The following is a 13,259-nucleotide window of genomic DNA, read 5'->3' on the forward strand; positions in this document are numbered from 1 at the left end:
AGGTGTATACACATACATTGATCGACTCCCCCAGAGTAGTTTGGGGGGGGAGGGAGGGTGAGAAATAACAGGATGAAGGTGAAAGATATACAGTGGGGCAAAAAAGTATTTAGTCAGCCACCATTTGTGCAAGTTCTCCCACTTAAAAAGACGAGAGAGGCCTGTAATTTTCATCATAGGTAAACCTCAGCTATGAGAGACAAAATGAAAAAAAAAATCCAGAAAATCACATTGTCTGATTTATTAAGAATTTATTTGCAAATTATGGTGGAAAATAAGTATTTGGTCACCTACAAACCAGCAAGATTTCTGGCTGTCACAGACCTGTAACTTCTTCTTTAAGAGGCTCCTCTGTCCTCCACTCGTTACCTGTATTAATGGCACCTATTTGAACTCCTTATCAGTATAAAAGACACCTGTCCACAACCTCAAACAGTCACACTCCAAACTCCACTATGGCCAAGACCAAAGAGCTGTCAAAGGACACCAGAAACACAATTGTAGACCTGCACCAGGCTGGGAAGTCTGAATCTGCAATAGGTAAGCAGCTCGGTGTGAAGAAATCAACTGTGGGAGCAATTATTAGGAAATGGAATACACACAAGACCACTGATAATCTCCCTCGATCTGGGGCTCCACGCAAGATCTCACCCTGTGGGGTCAAAATGATCACAAGAACGGTGAACAAAAATCCCAGAACCACACGGGGGGACCTAGTGAATGACCTCTAGAGAGCTGGGACCAAAGTAACAAAGGCTACCATCACTAACACACTACGCCGCCAGGGACTCAAATCCTGCAGTGCCAGACGTGTCCCCCTGCTAAAGCCAGTGCATGTCCGGGCCCGTTTGAAGTTTGCTAGGGAGCATTTGGATGATCCAGAACAGGATTGGGAGAATGTCATATGGTCAGATGAAACCAAAATATAACTTTTTGGTAAAAACTCAAATCGTCGTGTTTGGAGGAGAAAGAATGCTGAGTTGCATCCAAAGAACACCATACCTACAGTGAAGCATGGGGGTGGAAACATCATGCTTTGGGGCTGTTTTTCTGCCAAGGGACCAGGACGTCTGATCCGTGTGACGGAAAGAATGAATGGGGCCATGTATCGTGAGATTTTGAGTGAAAACCTCCTTCCATCAGCAAGGGCACTGAAGATGAAACGTGGCTGGGTCTTTCAGCATGACAATGACCCCAAACACACCGCCCGGGCAACGAAGGAGTGGCTTTGTAAGAAGCATTTCAAGGTCCTGGAGTGGCCTAGCCAGTCTCCAGATCTCAACCCCATAGAAAATCTTTGGAGGGATTTGAAAGTCTGTGTTGCCCAGCGAAGGCCCAAAAACATCACTGCTGTAGAGGAGATCTGCATGGAGGAATGGGTCAAAATACCAGCAGCAGTTTGTGAAAACCTTGTAAAGACTTACAGAAAACGTTTGACCTCTGTCATTGCCAACAAAGGGCATGTAACAAAGTATTGAGATGACCTTTTGTTATTGACCAAATACTTATTTTCCACCATAATTTGCAAATAAATTCTTTAAAAATCAGACAATGTGATTTTCTGGATTTTTTTTTTTCATTTTGTCTCTCATAGCTGAGGTATACCTATGATAAATGACAGGCCTCTCTCATCTTTTTAAGTGGGAGAACTTGCACAATTGGTGGCTGACTAAATACTTTTTTGCCCCACTGTAATTATTCTTGGGTATTGCAAAAATAACATAAGCGTTATGCAACACTAAGAAGCCAAAAACAGCACAGTGTGGTCTCAACACTCACCAGTCAGCTTGGTGTATGCCACCATGTCATCTATAGCTGTGGACATTGTGAACATTTTCCCATCCGACCCCTCGAATTTGAGGTGTTTGTCTGCCAATAAAAATGCCTCTGTGATCCTAGTTGAAAAGCACAACCAAACTCAGTTTGGAATACAAAGACTCTGATTCATCATGTTAATACCGGACTAGATGATGATACTGGTAGTATTATAGTACCTAGCAAAGACACAGTACTTACATAGTCTCAACAATGTTGGCTACTTTGTGCTGGTAGGCTCTTCTGTGGAGACAATTTCTCGTGTGGAACATGTCATACAGATTGCCCACTTCCTGTTGAATGAATCCCCAGAGTTATGTTTAGTCAAATAAAGGACCAATTAGAGAGCTGCTCGAATCAGATTACCAACAGAAGTCTGAGATCATTTGACCTTGTCTCTGGTACAGATGTGCTTCTCCCCTTCCACATCACACACCCTGGCGAACTTTAGGAAGCGGTGGTAGTCAAAGTTATTCTTGATGCCCAGGTGATAGCAGTCTCTGAGATGAGGAATGAAAAGGATAAATATATTATAATAATAATGCAGGTTTACTAGTTAGTCACTTAGGGAACTTTTCATATATTTATTACAAAGCGACTTGGTTTGAATTCTGATACCAGTCAGTATGGAGCATCAAGGAGTAGGCTTTTGCTTAAGGCTGCTTACAGGAAGGTAGGGGATTGAGCCATGTACCACCTAGCCACCACAATATCCTGCCCCCTTATCTAATCACTTCAGTTATGGCGGCAGTGAAAATCTTACAAAGACCAGTGGCATTTACTCCCGACGCTACGGTCAGCAGAACAGACAGACTGACCTCGCAAAGTAATCCCATTTGTCCACATCAATGCCGTTCCTTTTGTTGGCCACGATCTCGTACAGGAAAGACTTCTCCTCTGGACGGCCTTCGTATGGCCACTGCAGCGACAGCACGAGGAAACGGTCAACGGGCAAACAGAAATAGAACACATCACATTTCACAGGAAACCTTATTTCAGCGTCCATGAGGTTCAGAACACAAAAAAGACCTGCTTTGTGGTGTAGCAAGACTAATCGGAGGAGGTTCTGTGAGAATGATTCACTTTTTTGTCAATGGTGGGAAGAGGTTTTTGGACAGCCTTGCTGACCAAAAACTTCTTCCCACCATTGCTAGAAAAGTGAAAGATCATACATATTTATTTTTTTTGCGATTTCTTATTGGTCAGGCACATACGCCACAATCAATGTACATACCCCTCTGTTTGGAGAGTCAATGTACATACTACGGTAGGAATTTTGAGACCGGTGTGACTGGTAGACAGTGTTGTGTGTAACGCGTTACACAGTAAGTTGCGTGTTAATACATTAACGTAACTACTTTAATGTAAAAAGTAAAGTTTCAATTCGGCGCAACATTACTTTTCCACGGGACAGATTTGACAGCGATACTGCAATCTCAGGCAGTACGCTATTGTGCATTAGCATACTATTGCGAAGTAGCTAGCATACTGCGCAATAGTATACTATTGCGCAAGCACGCAGGCGCGCTTACTGCGTACCTGCGTACTTGCACATTAGTCCCTTCACAAGCTCTCATTCCACACCGTACGAGACAGAAGCTGGTAGCGTGAAACTGTCCCTGCATCTCAGACATCGCTTCCACAGGCATTGTCCAAAGCCAGTCCTTAAGACAAAAAAAGCCAGCGGTGGAACGTGATAACAGACGCTGTCACTGTTGACCTGTGATATACATTTTAGTCCATACCGTACAGCCCCAGTACACAGCCCTCTGCTGGGAGAGTCAATGTACATAGCCCACTGCTGGGAGAGTCAATGGAGAACTGGGGTCCACCTATCTGCTCCTTGATGAAGACAAGGTCCTCCGGTAGAACCAGCCCGTACTCCTCCATCACCGGCATTAGGTCATTATCCTCAACCAGATAGTCAAACATGGCTAGTGACGCAGTCTCATGCTGCAATGACACACACAAGCAGAAACGCATACACGATTCAACAAACTTTCCCCCACAACTCGAACACTGCACAAAGTACAAGCTTTTCATGAGCTTGTATAAACTTGGTTTGATTTGCAACTAGTTTGTTGAAAGGGTTTTTCAAACAGCTGATATATAGCTCTTATCTTATTTAATGAATGCTAACAGCCAAATAGTGACCTCTAAACATTTAACATTTCAATGGCCAACCCTTATCGGCTGAATCATAACTGCCTGCCAATAGATAAAGCTAAAGGGCTGATTATGGTCACAACCGCACTCCATATTGGTCCCAAACTGTGCTCATGGTCACGTTCTCTTAAAATGACTCAGATACAACCTCACCCGAGACCATTTTACAGCAACGTCGCAGTAACCTCTCGTGAGTTGAGCAGGTAGGCAAAAGGAAGGAGTGCGGATGCACACAAGTACATTGGAGATCGTACAACTTTCAGAAACAATCAAGACACATGTGGATACGTGATTATATGTTGCGTCAAATCGGTGTTGGGTGTATATTATCCATACTGTCCATGGTATTCTCAATACTTTCCTTAATTTGTGAGGGTCGGCCTCACTTATTCGCATGAATAGTATTCCCACTGATTCATTCACTTTGTTAAAGGTCCCATGGAATGAAAATATCACTTTTAGGTTTTCGAACATTAATATGAGTTTCCCTAGCCTGCCTATGGTCCCCCAGTGGCTAGAAAGTACACTAGGTGTAAAACGAGCACTAGGTATCCTGCTCCGCCTTTGAAAAATTAAAGCTCAGCCGTGTCGATTCGGATTTGGCCCCATATGTCGTCATAAGGGGCCAGGTTACCTCCCCTTTCTGTGCTTTGCCCGCCCAGAGAATTTGGCCCCCCAATGAGACAATGACAAGACAACGAGCGCCACATGTGTGTGTGTGAATATACACACCGTAACGCAAGTGTTGTACACTTCTTTGTTATTTGGATTACCGTTCTGCTGTTGGTGTTATGGCGCATAACACCCAACAACATAAGGTAAGGTTTGCGTAAAGCTCCCATTTGGTGGAAAGACTAGACTGCGTCGGGTTCTCTGATGTCTCTGGTACTTCCACAACGAGACTCATAGTGGGGGTTATCTCGGCCATGGTTGAGAAGGACTTTGGCTTTGGCTCCCTGAAGTCCAGATTGAACCGCAACATGGAGGAGAAAGGGATTGTTGCCCGCCGGGAGACAATCCTGGTCAACAATTCCTTTCTCCTCCATGTCGGCGGCGGTGCATCACCGTCGCCGCCTGGCAGCGGGGCTCAGGCGGGAGACAATCCCGGGCAACGATCCCTTTCTCCTCCCAAGATAACCCCCACTATGAGTCTCGTTTTGGAAGTACCGGGAGTCCGCAAACGGCAACAATCCCTTTCCCTCCATGTCGCCGCTCAGTCTGTACTTCAGATTGACATGGAAGAACCAGTTGAGATTCATAATATCATCCGGAGGCGCACACAGCTTTTGGCCATGATAATATATATTATATAGATATCTATACATTATATTAAATTATTTAGATATAGAGCTCCAGGACTCCACCCGGAGCACCTGGAGTGTTCTGAATATTTACAGAACACAGCAAAAAGCTGTGTGCGCCTCCGTATGACATTATGATTCCGAGCCATTGCGATACATCCACTGTAAAGGCCAGCGCATGGCGGAGCCTCATTGTGGGACTGGCTCGTAGTGGCTGTAATTCTGAACCAAGGCAGACGTTCTTGAACGTCTTCAAATACTGTATTAGGGGCCCAATGACACCTATATAAAAGCATCCATAAAGTAGCCTGCCATGGGACCTTTAAAGTGAGTCAGTGCACTCAAGTTTAGTTTTGTTTCTACATGGCGTCTTTTCTAAAAGGAAAACAATGCATTTCCGTTGCCTCAACAAAATAACAATAACTAGCATATAATGCATTGCATATATCGTGCAAACCCTTCTATAATGGGCAAAGAATTATCATAAACGTCAAATTAATATAGGGAACAAACAACCCAAGTCAGCAAAAGCATCATGTTGTACAGTTAATTATAGTCAGAAGTTGAAAAACATCTGATGAAAATCAAACATATTTTCGATGTCATTGTTAGAACTGCAATGGTAGTATGAAGTACTTATATGTGTACTTTGTATCAGCAAGTATCCAAATGTAAGTACTTGGTTTGAAAATGTGTTTTCGGTGGATCCCAACTTGTTTACCATATGTCTGCATAAGCCTATTGTAATCATAGCACATGATACGATTAAGAGAATAAAAAATAAAAGTTGGCCTGCAACTCAAGAACTGAGGACATGTAAATATAGAAGAACAAAGCTTGCGGCCAAGACCGTTGGTGGAGTTCAGATTACGACCAGGCAATGGGATGAAAATAGAAACTATTCTAGTCCGATTGACTCATGAGTTACCACTGCTAAATAATAAATAAAAAATGTAACAGATCCACACTTTTAATCAGTTGACTTAATAGAGAACAATGTGTCCAAAAATTAATACATTTGTGGGAGAAAATCTGGGAAATTATAATTCAAATTCTTGGGATACAGATTCCGTTGACATGTGTATCATTGTATTTGGTTGATTTTTCAGAAGAACTAAATGTGCTCGAAATGAATATGCTCCCATAGCATTTTTCACTTGTTATCTTGTCAGCAGATGGATGACTATGCCACAGATTATACTAAAATTGTAGCTCTTAAATCTGTAGACATCTGTAACCTTCCTAGAGTTGACTGTGTCTGGCCTTGTACAAGCCCTTTTACAATTTAGGCAACTCCAGGCTCTTCCATGATTGGGTTGGGGAATTGTCAATCACATTCGCAAACCCTGAGTTACCATCTCAATGGCAGAGAAACGTATGGAGGGAGCAGAGAGGGCCGGTATGTTTTTCTGGATTCTCAAAGAATTCAAAACTTACCAAAAACACCTTTCATTTATCACATCTCAAGGACAAAAATTTTCTTTTCTAAATTGAGATTACATTTAGTTAGTTAGTTTCTGAAAGCTTCAGTGTTTTGGGGTTGGATCCTGAGGATGTGGATAGAAGGTAGTAACTAGTAAGTTAGTTTAGGAATGTTTTGCCAGACGTCTGACCTGTTCTAGCGTGTTAAGGGATAAGGGTCTTTGAAATGTCTTCGAACCAACAGCAAGGGGAATAAACAAACTGCAACGCCTGACCTTGAAACAGGGGTTTGGGTTATAGGGAAAGCAGTGGGAGAACACTTCAGTACCTTCCATTTGGATCCTGGACGTGCTTTAGGAATGAACATCCCATCAAACATATGAGAGAAAGGTCCATGTCCTAGAGAGGGAGAAATAGGTTAAGGAAATATGGAACTATTCATTCATTCATTAATTTACCTTCCCATCGTTTCTCACGGCAACCATAAGTGGTTTCAATCTCACACAGAAACTGGCAGTTGTTTTCTGGGTTTGGGGTGTGGCTCTTACTCACCTAGATCATGACAGAGGCCAGCGATTTGCACACAGAGGATGTCTCTGGTATTTATCTGCAATTCAGGCTGCCTCTCGTTCAGAGAGTGCACAAGTCTTCCAGCCAGGTGCCCAACTCTGCAACCAGTCAATTAACACAGATGGTTTAATTGATAAATATTGCCACAGAGAATCCGGTTAGATACAAACATAAGTGGTCAGTAAAAGATATCCCAGTTAAATGCTGCTACACAAGCATGCAGTGCAGCATGCATTATTTGTCAAGAAAGCAATGAACTTACAAGCATACATTATATTAATTTTGGGGTATTTAAGGCCTAATATCTGGAAACATATGTGGGAACACACACACACACACACACACACACAAACACACACACACACACACACACACACACACACACACCCAATGGAATGCTCGAAGCGATTATGAGATGCTCCGGGGAAAACGAGGTAGGCCCCTCCGAGCTGCTTGAGGTTCCTCAGTCTTTGGAATTGAGGTGTGTCCATGATTTTGACCAGAAGAGGGTGGAGTTCAATGTGTCCGTGGATGGGGTCATTAAAAACCTGAAAGAGAAGAGGAGGGAAAAAAACATTACTCCAAGCAACAGAATCAGCCGTTTAGGTGTTGATAGGTTGTATCAGCATGATGCGACATGTTGTACATCACAGAAATACTGCAGGCACAACACCAGTACATTCAATACTGCAGAGATAACAGGCCTAAAAGCTGTCTGGTCTGTTGCCTTGATTTGAAACAAAGTGAGTTTGAAAGCAAATATGCTAAATACAGCAGGTTTACAGTTTTGCATTATGCTTCACAGGTGTGGACATTCCTTTGGCTCAAAAAGGGTTTAGAGTTTCAGCAAACCATAGCAAAACAAACCTTTAGCTTAACAACCATTTACTTGGTCTTATCTCTGATGCTTTCTCTGCAAGAATTGAATTACCTTGGAGGGGATTATTGAAGAACTTTGGAGCTTCTTAATACTGTGCAGAATTTTTAGGCGGACACCTAGCGGGCTGGGGAAATGAAAAAATAAGAGTTAGAAATGTGTATGAGGATAGACTTTGACTAGCACATTTCATCAGGCAAATACCATATCTTATTGAGCGACAGTTGTCCCTGCCAGACTTACCTAATATTCATTTTCTGCAAATGTTCTTCAGTAAGTTCACGCAGCCCAACACCAGTTATTCCATTTTCTTTAAAAAAGGTATATACACATATGTTTATCTATCAAATGGCCACAATGTAAATGCTATAGGTTGTGTTTAGCAGTAGTGGTCAAGGGGGCTAGCGTTAATGCTAAAACTGGACAATGTATACACAAATAGTTTGAGGTTTGGATGGCTGTTCAAAAGACAATCTACCACTAAAATAGAAAAACAAAATGTACCTCTAAAAGTGTCCGTCCATTCTTGGAGCCCCTGCCCTCGAAGGAATTGACATGTGTCCTCAACTTCCCATCGCATAAAGTACTGCTGGGGGACAGAAGACAACAGTTTCTGTGCCGTTTTAAATACGCCAGGGGACAAATCCTCTTCAATTGGGCGCACTGGACAATCCATGTTGATCAAACAGTCGGCGAGTTTTCTGAGAGACTACTACGTTACTCAAATAGTGTCGGTTCAGCTGATCAGACTTGGCGCCCGACATGGATAAGACTCCCCGCGTGAGAAAATGCCGGGGGTTGCTTCGCTCTGATTGGCTGTCTGGCCAGTAGGCGGGACAAAGTGCCCTGAGTAAAACGTGACGTAATTGCTGCGCTGCGTTCAACAGTATCTGCAGAAAACACAGTTGCTTGAGATATACACCGTTTTATCACCGACTATTTGGTAAACCCTACATGAGTCTCACAAATCCGTCTAAATAATAATATATAAAATCTGATGTGTGATGAGTGATGAGTTTCACTTTATTTTGCGTCATGTTTGTTTGGACCAATCATGTTGCTAGAGGCGGATATTCTTTCGGAAACCCAGAGCCATAGAGCGAGAAGAGTAACAACACTCTCTGACCTGGCCGGCAGGGTGGTCACGTGGTTCATGTAAGCCTGTATAGTTAGCTCGGCTTCGCCATCTGTGAAGGTGTCTCCAGGGGTAAATTGATTAAATTGCTGCCTCTTTTGAATTGTCAACTCTGTATATTATATCAGAGGGCCTTTATGATGCATATACTGATCTTTATTTGTATGTGCACAGCGTAATTATATATATTTTTATCTTGGTAGACGACCGATTTTCAGTCATTGCCTGCTAGTTAGTCAGCTCGATTTCGCCAGCTGTGAAGGTATCACTGCACCAGAAGTTAAGTAGTGAATATCTGACAACTTTTATTTAGTTAGTTATTGACGTAGGGTTACTAGGATCAATACGGTTGATTAACGACGGGTTTAATCGGCTGAACCTGACGGTGTTAGCTACGGTGTTGGAGTACTGTGTGTCTGATGCTATAGCTATGAAAAGGCTGTTGGATTACATATATGAATACAAATTATTCCACACAAAAAAATATAAGCCATAATGACAAGCTTTCAAATGTTATTACACAGACAGTAGTGTCATTCTTTTTTTTCATAATGTAAACTTCTGTCCACCCCTTCCCCAACTTGGCAGCAATTTGGCCATGTGTGGGGAAACTCAATGACCTACAGGCTATTCAAGGTCTTGTCTGATTATTTTCACCCTCCTGCAGGTGGTGGCTGCTGCTGCTGATGGTGGATGCTGATGGCGGTGGCGGCTGCTGCTGGTGGCTTGAGCTGGCTGGTGCCGGCAAACACTGCTGCTGCAGGTTTCTGCTGCTTGAGGCGATGGCTGCTTGAGCTGGCTGGTGGTGGCGGCTTGTGCTGGCGACGGCTGTTGGTGGTGGCGACTGCTGGTGTTGGTGGTGGCGGCGGCGACGGCTTCGAATGTTGTCCTTCCTTTCGACCTGATGCACTTTGCTATCCTTAACCTCAGCCTGATGTATGTGGAGTATTTTCTTTGTTTATAAATAACTTAATAATATTCCCCCCTTTTCCTTCACCTTGTTCTTGTTTTACAAGTTAGATATACTTTACACCTGTTTGCACATTTGTTGTTCTTGTTCCAAACATGACTAACTTTGTTTTATTTATTGATACCCCCTGGCTCGACTTTGCTGTTCTTGTTCACACTTACCGTATGTTTGCTTCATTTTTTATACTTGTTTATACTATTCTTGTTCCCGCTTGTTCTTGGTTCCACAAAACTCAGCCGGATATATGTGGAGAGGATTTTTTCCTTAGCACTCAGCATCTCAAACACTGGGTCCAGCTTTTACATGGTGCATCCTCCTGTGCAGCGTGCAGATGTTAGGCAGTGGAATCTGCATTTGCTGGAGGGTTTTATAACCAGTGGTCCATTTTATATTTATTGCTTTTTTTAATTGTCTCCTTTCCTCACAGTATTCCTCTCTTGTAAACACTTATGATTTTATGATTCCAAGCGTAATGATTTGTTATTCTTTAATATATTTGATACTTTGTGTATGGCTTAGTCTTAAAAGTATCATGGTTGTGTGGTCAGCTCCTGCCTCATCAGAAGAAGTTGCCTGGAAACTAGATGATAAATGGACTGTTGCTACTCTGCTTTCTCAATCGCACTCTGACCACGGGTAAGTGAATCGGAATTAGGCTATAAGCAAAATCAAGGAAATCCAATAGTCCAGTTGGGCAAAAATGAACATCTTGAATCGTCTATAATTTAACAGAAGGTAAAAGTTAAGGTTAAGCCACTAAAGTCAGTAGCCTAGAGTTACCCATGCTAACACGAAAGTGAAGCTTTCCCTCAAACTTAAAAACGTATCTAAGTAGCTTTCAGTTGTCACCCTACCACTCCAAATGTAAAACTGATATTTACCAGTCCCTCCAGAAAAACGCGATTATGCGATCGCATAATCAGCCAAAGTCCGCATATTCATGCGGGGGTCGCATTTTTTCAAATATGCCGCACTTTCACCGCATAAATTGCCAATTTCCGCGCAAAATATGCGGGGCTTGCATGATTTCATAATCCCCGCATTTTCGTTGCAAAAAAGTTACATATTTTAGCAGAAAGTTGAAAAATGTTGCGTTTACTTCACACAAGAGCAGCCATTTCCCCCTGTTGCCATGGGAACGTTATGAAGTGACGAAATTACGCGATGTGAACGTCATCGAAAAGCTGCATTTTTCGCAAGTTCCCGCAATATCATCGCATAAATATGCCGAATATTTCATCGCATTTTTTAAGAAAACATGCCGCATAATCAAGGATTTTTGACCGCAACACAATCACAAAAAAACGCCGCGTTTTTCTGGAGGGACTGATTTACAAATATGCAACAATAGTCAGAAATGTACTTGGGTATGTGTTTTTTAAATTTATATTTACCATTCAATATTGTAATCGCAGCTGTCAGTCCCATAGAAGAACATAGCAGCACGGCGTGTTTGGAACTATACAGGCTTACATGAACCACGTGACCTCCATGCTGGCAATATCAGAGTGTCGCAATTCTTCTCTCTATGGCTCTGGGCCAGCACAGTGATGGATTTCATGATTCTTTTCGTTTATTCAGTTCGCGTCGGTCACTTCACCAAGAAGAATCATTCAGTCGCGTTTCCGGTAGCATTGATTAGAATCATGAGCTGTGTTCGAAATCGTTCCCTATTCACTCACTCACTATTCCCTATATAGTGTTCATGATATAGTGCACTATATAGGGAACGAACAAACGAGAATTCGGACACTACGCTGAGCATTTCTAAACGTCATTTGCGTCAGTAAATGTGCCGGGTATTTGTGTAACGCAGACAGATGCGCCCACATCATGTAAACAAACCTGGCACTCACGAGGAAAGCTGGAGGTTGTATTGATGTTGAGTGTTACATTTTCTTGATAAATGTTTTTTTTTATTAATTTTAATGTTAAATTTTGTATGTTAAATCCGAAATAAATTGTTGACATTTCTAAACGAAAGCCGGAGACTCCATTAAATTAAATGTATTCGTTTTCGCGATTATTCAGCTTCTTCTTCTCTTCCGGAAAAACACGACCGCATTGCATTGTGGTATACGGGAGTAACCTGTAGGGAACATTGCATGTACACTCAAATTTTGGGTACTTTAAGTCCACTTAAAGTACCCAAAAGTGCATGAAATTACCACTGAGAATTCGAACACCACTACAAAATGGCGAGCACCCTATATAGCCTAGTGCACTATATCCGTGATAGGGAACGATTTCGAACACAGCTTTGGAATGCACGGTTCTCAGCTGAGTCAGTCAGACTCAGCTCCTTCCTCGTTATCATTCTCAAACGATCGTGGAAGTCGGTCATCAATCAACACAACATTACAACTTTAACCAAACGCAGCGGGATGGGGGGGGTGTAGATGATTATTGGATGTTTAACATATCAGCAAGATAATAGACTTGATTTAGCAATGATGGGGGTCCCGGGTGGAGAATGAACCATGAAATAACGAGACAGATTGACGAGACATGTTTTATTAATTTGGCATGACACAGAAAATACAAAGACAGCATGCATTTACCATTTCACTGATATTGAATCGTATTATCATAGGCTTACGCTTGCTTAGTAAGCTTTTCCTTCTTCACCACTCCCATCAGTGAACAAACAGAGACTCAGCGACTCAGCTACTAGTGGGTCTGGGAGGAGTAGAGTGTGAGAACGAACAAGAAGAACGAGAGAGAAGAATCAGTTCGGTTCGTTCTTGTTAAAGATTCGTTAATTCAAACTGATTCGGTCGTGAACGACCCATCACTAGCCAGCAGTAGTCAGTCAACTGTAAATGTGAATGTGCAGGTTTCAGACGCCCTGTCGAATAGACACCATATTGTGGCGAGCAGCACGGGAAGGACGAGACGGGAGCCCAGGTTGAACAATTATGCAGTTCCGTGCCCCATACACCGCACGACTACGGACTGCCTTTATTAACCACACGAACATTACAGAAACACGGGACACCTGAC

General features: G+C 42.6%; 1 protein-coding gene across 1 annotated transcript; it reads right to left on the reverse strand.

Moving 5' to 3' along the window:
• Positions 1-2,206: 2,206 nt before the first annotated feature.
• LOC307079277 (deoxynucleoside triphosphate triphosphohydrolase SAMHD1-like) lies at positions 2,207-8,886 on the reverse strand. Its single transcript, XM_079741504.1, has 9 exons — positions 8,656-8,886; positions 8,395-8,461; positions 8,206-8,278; positions 7,662-7,822; positions 7,257-7,372; positions 7,033-7,103; positions 3,561-3,768; positions 2,634-2,734; positions 2,207-2,315 (listed from the first exon to the last, which is right to left on the reverse strand). The coding sequence occupies exons 1-8, from the start codon at positions 8,825-8,827 to the stop codon at positions 2,661-2,663; spliced, it is 942 nt and encodes a 313-aa protein (XP_079597630.1). The 5' UTR covers positions 8,828-8,886; the 3' UTR covers positions 2,207-2,315; positions 2,634-2,660.
• Between the last annotated feature and the right edge of the window lie 4,373 nt (positions 8,887-13,259).

This window comes from Pollachius pollachius (assembly GCF_949987615.1).
Source record: "Pollachius pollachius genome assembly, chromosome: 8".
Taxonomy (NCBI): Eukaryota; Metazoa; Chordata; class Actinopteri; order Gadiformes; family Gadidae; genus Pollachius; species Pollachius pollachius.

What these genes read in the sequence shown, in the direction of transcription:
- LOC307079277 (XM_079741504.1), bottom strand. Translation starts at nt 8,827, where the DNA reads ATGGATTGTCCAGTGCGCCCAATTGAAGAGGATTTGTCCCCTGGCGTA. An exon ending in ATGGACGGACACTTTTAGAG is followed by an intron (nt 8,462 to 8,655) that starts GTACATTTTGTT and finishes CCTTTTTTAAAG; the next exon opens with AAAATGGAATAACTGGTGTT. An exon ending in GTCCAGGATCCAAATGGAAG is followed by an intron (nt 3,769 to 7,032) that starts GTACTGAAGTGT and finishes GTGTCATTGCAG; the next exon opens with CATGAGACTGCGTCACTAGC.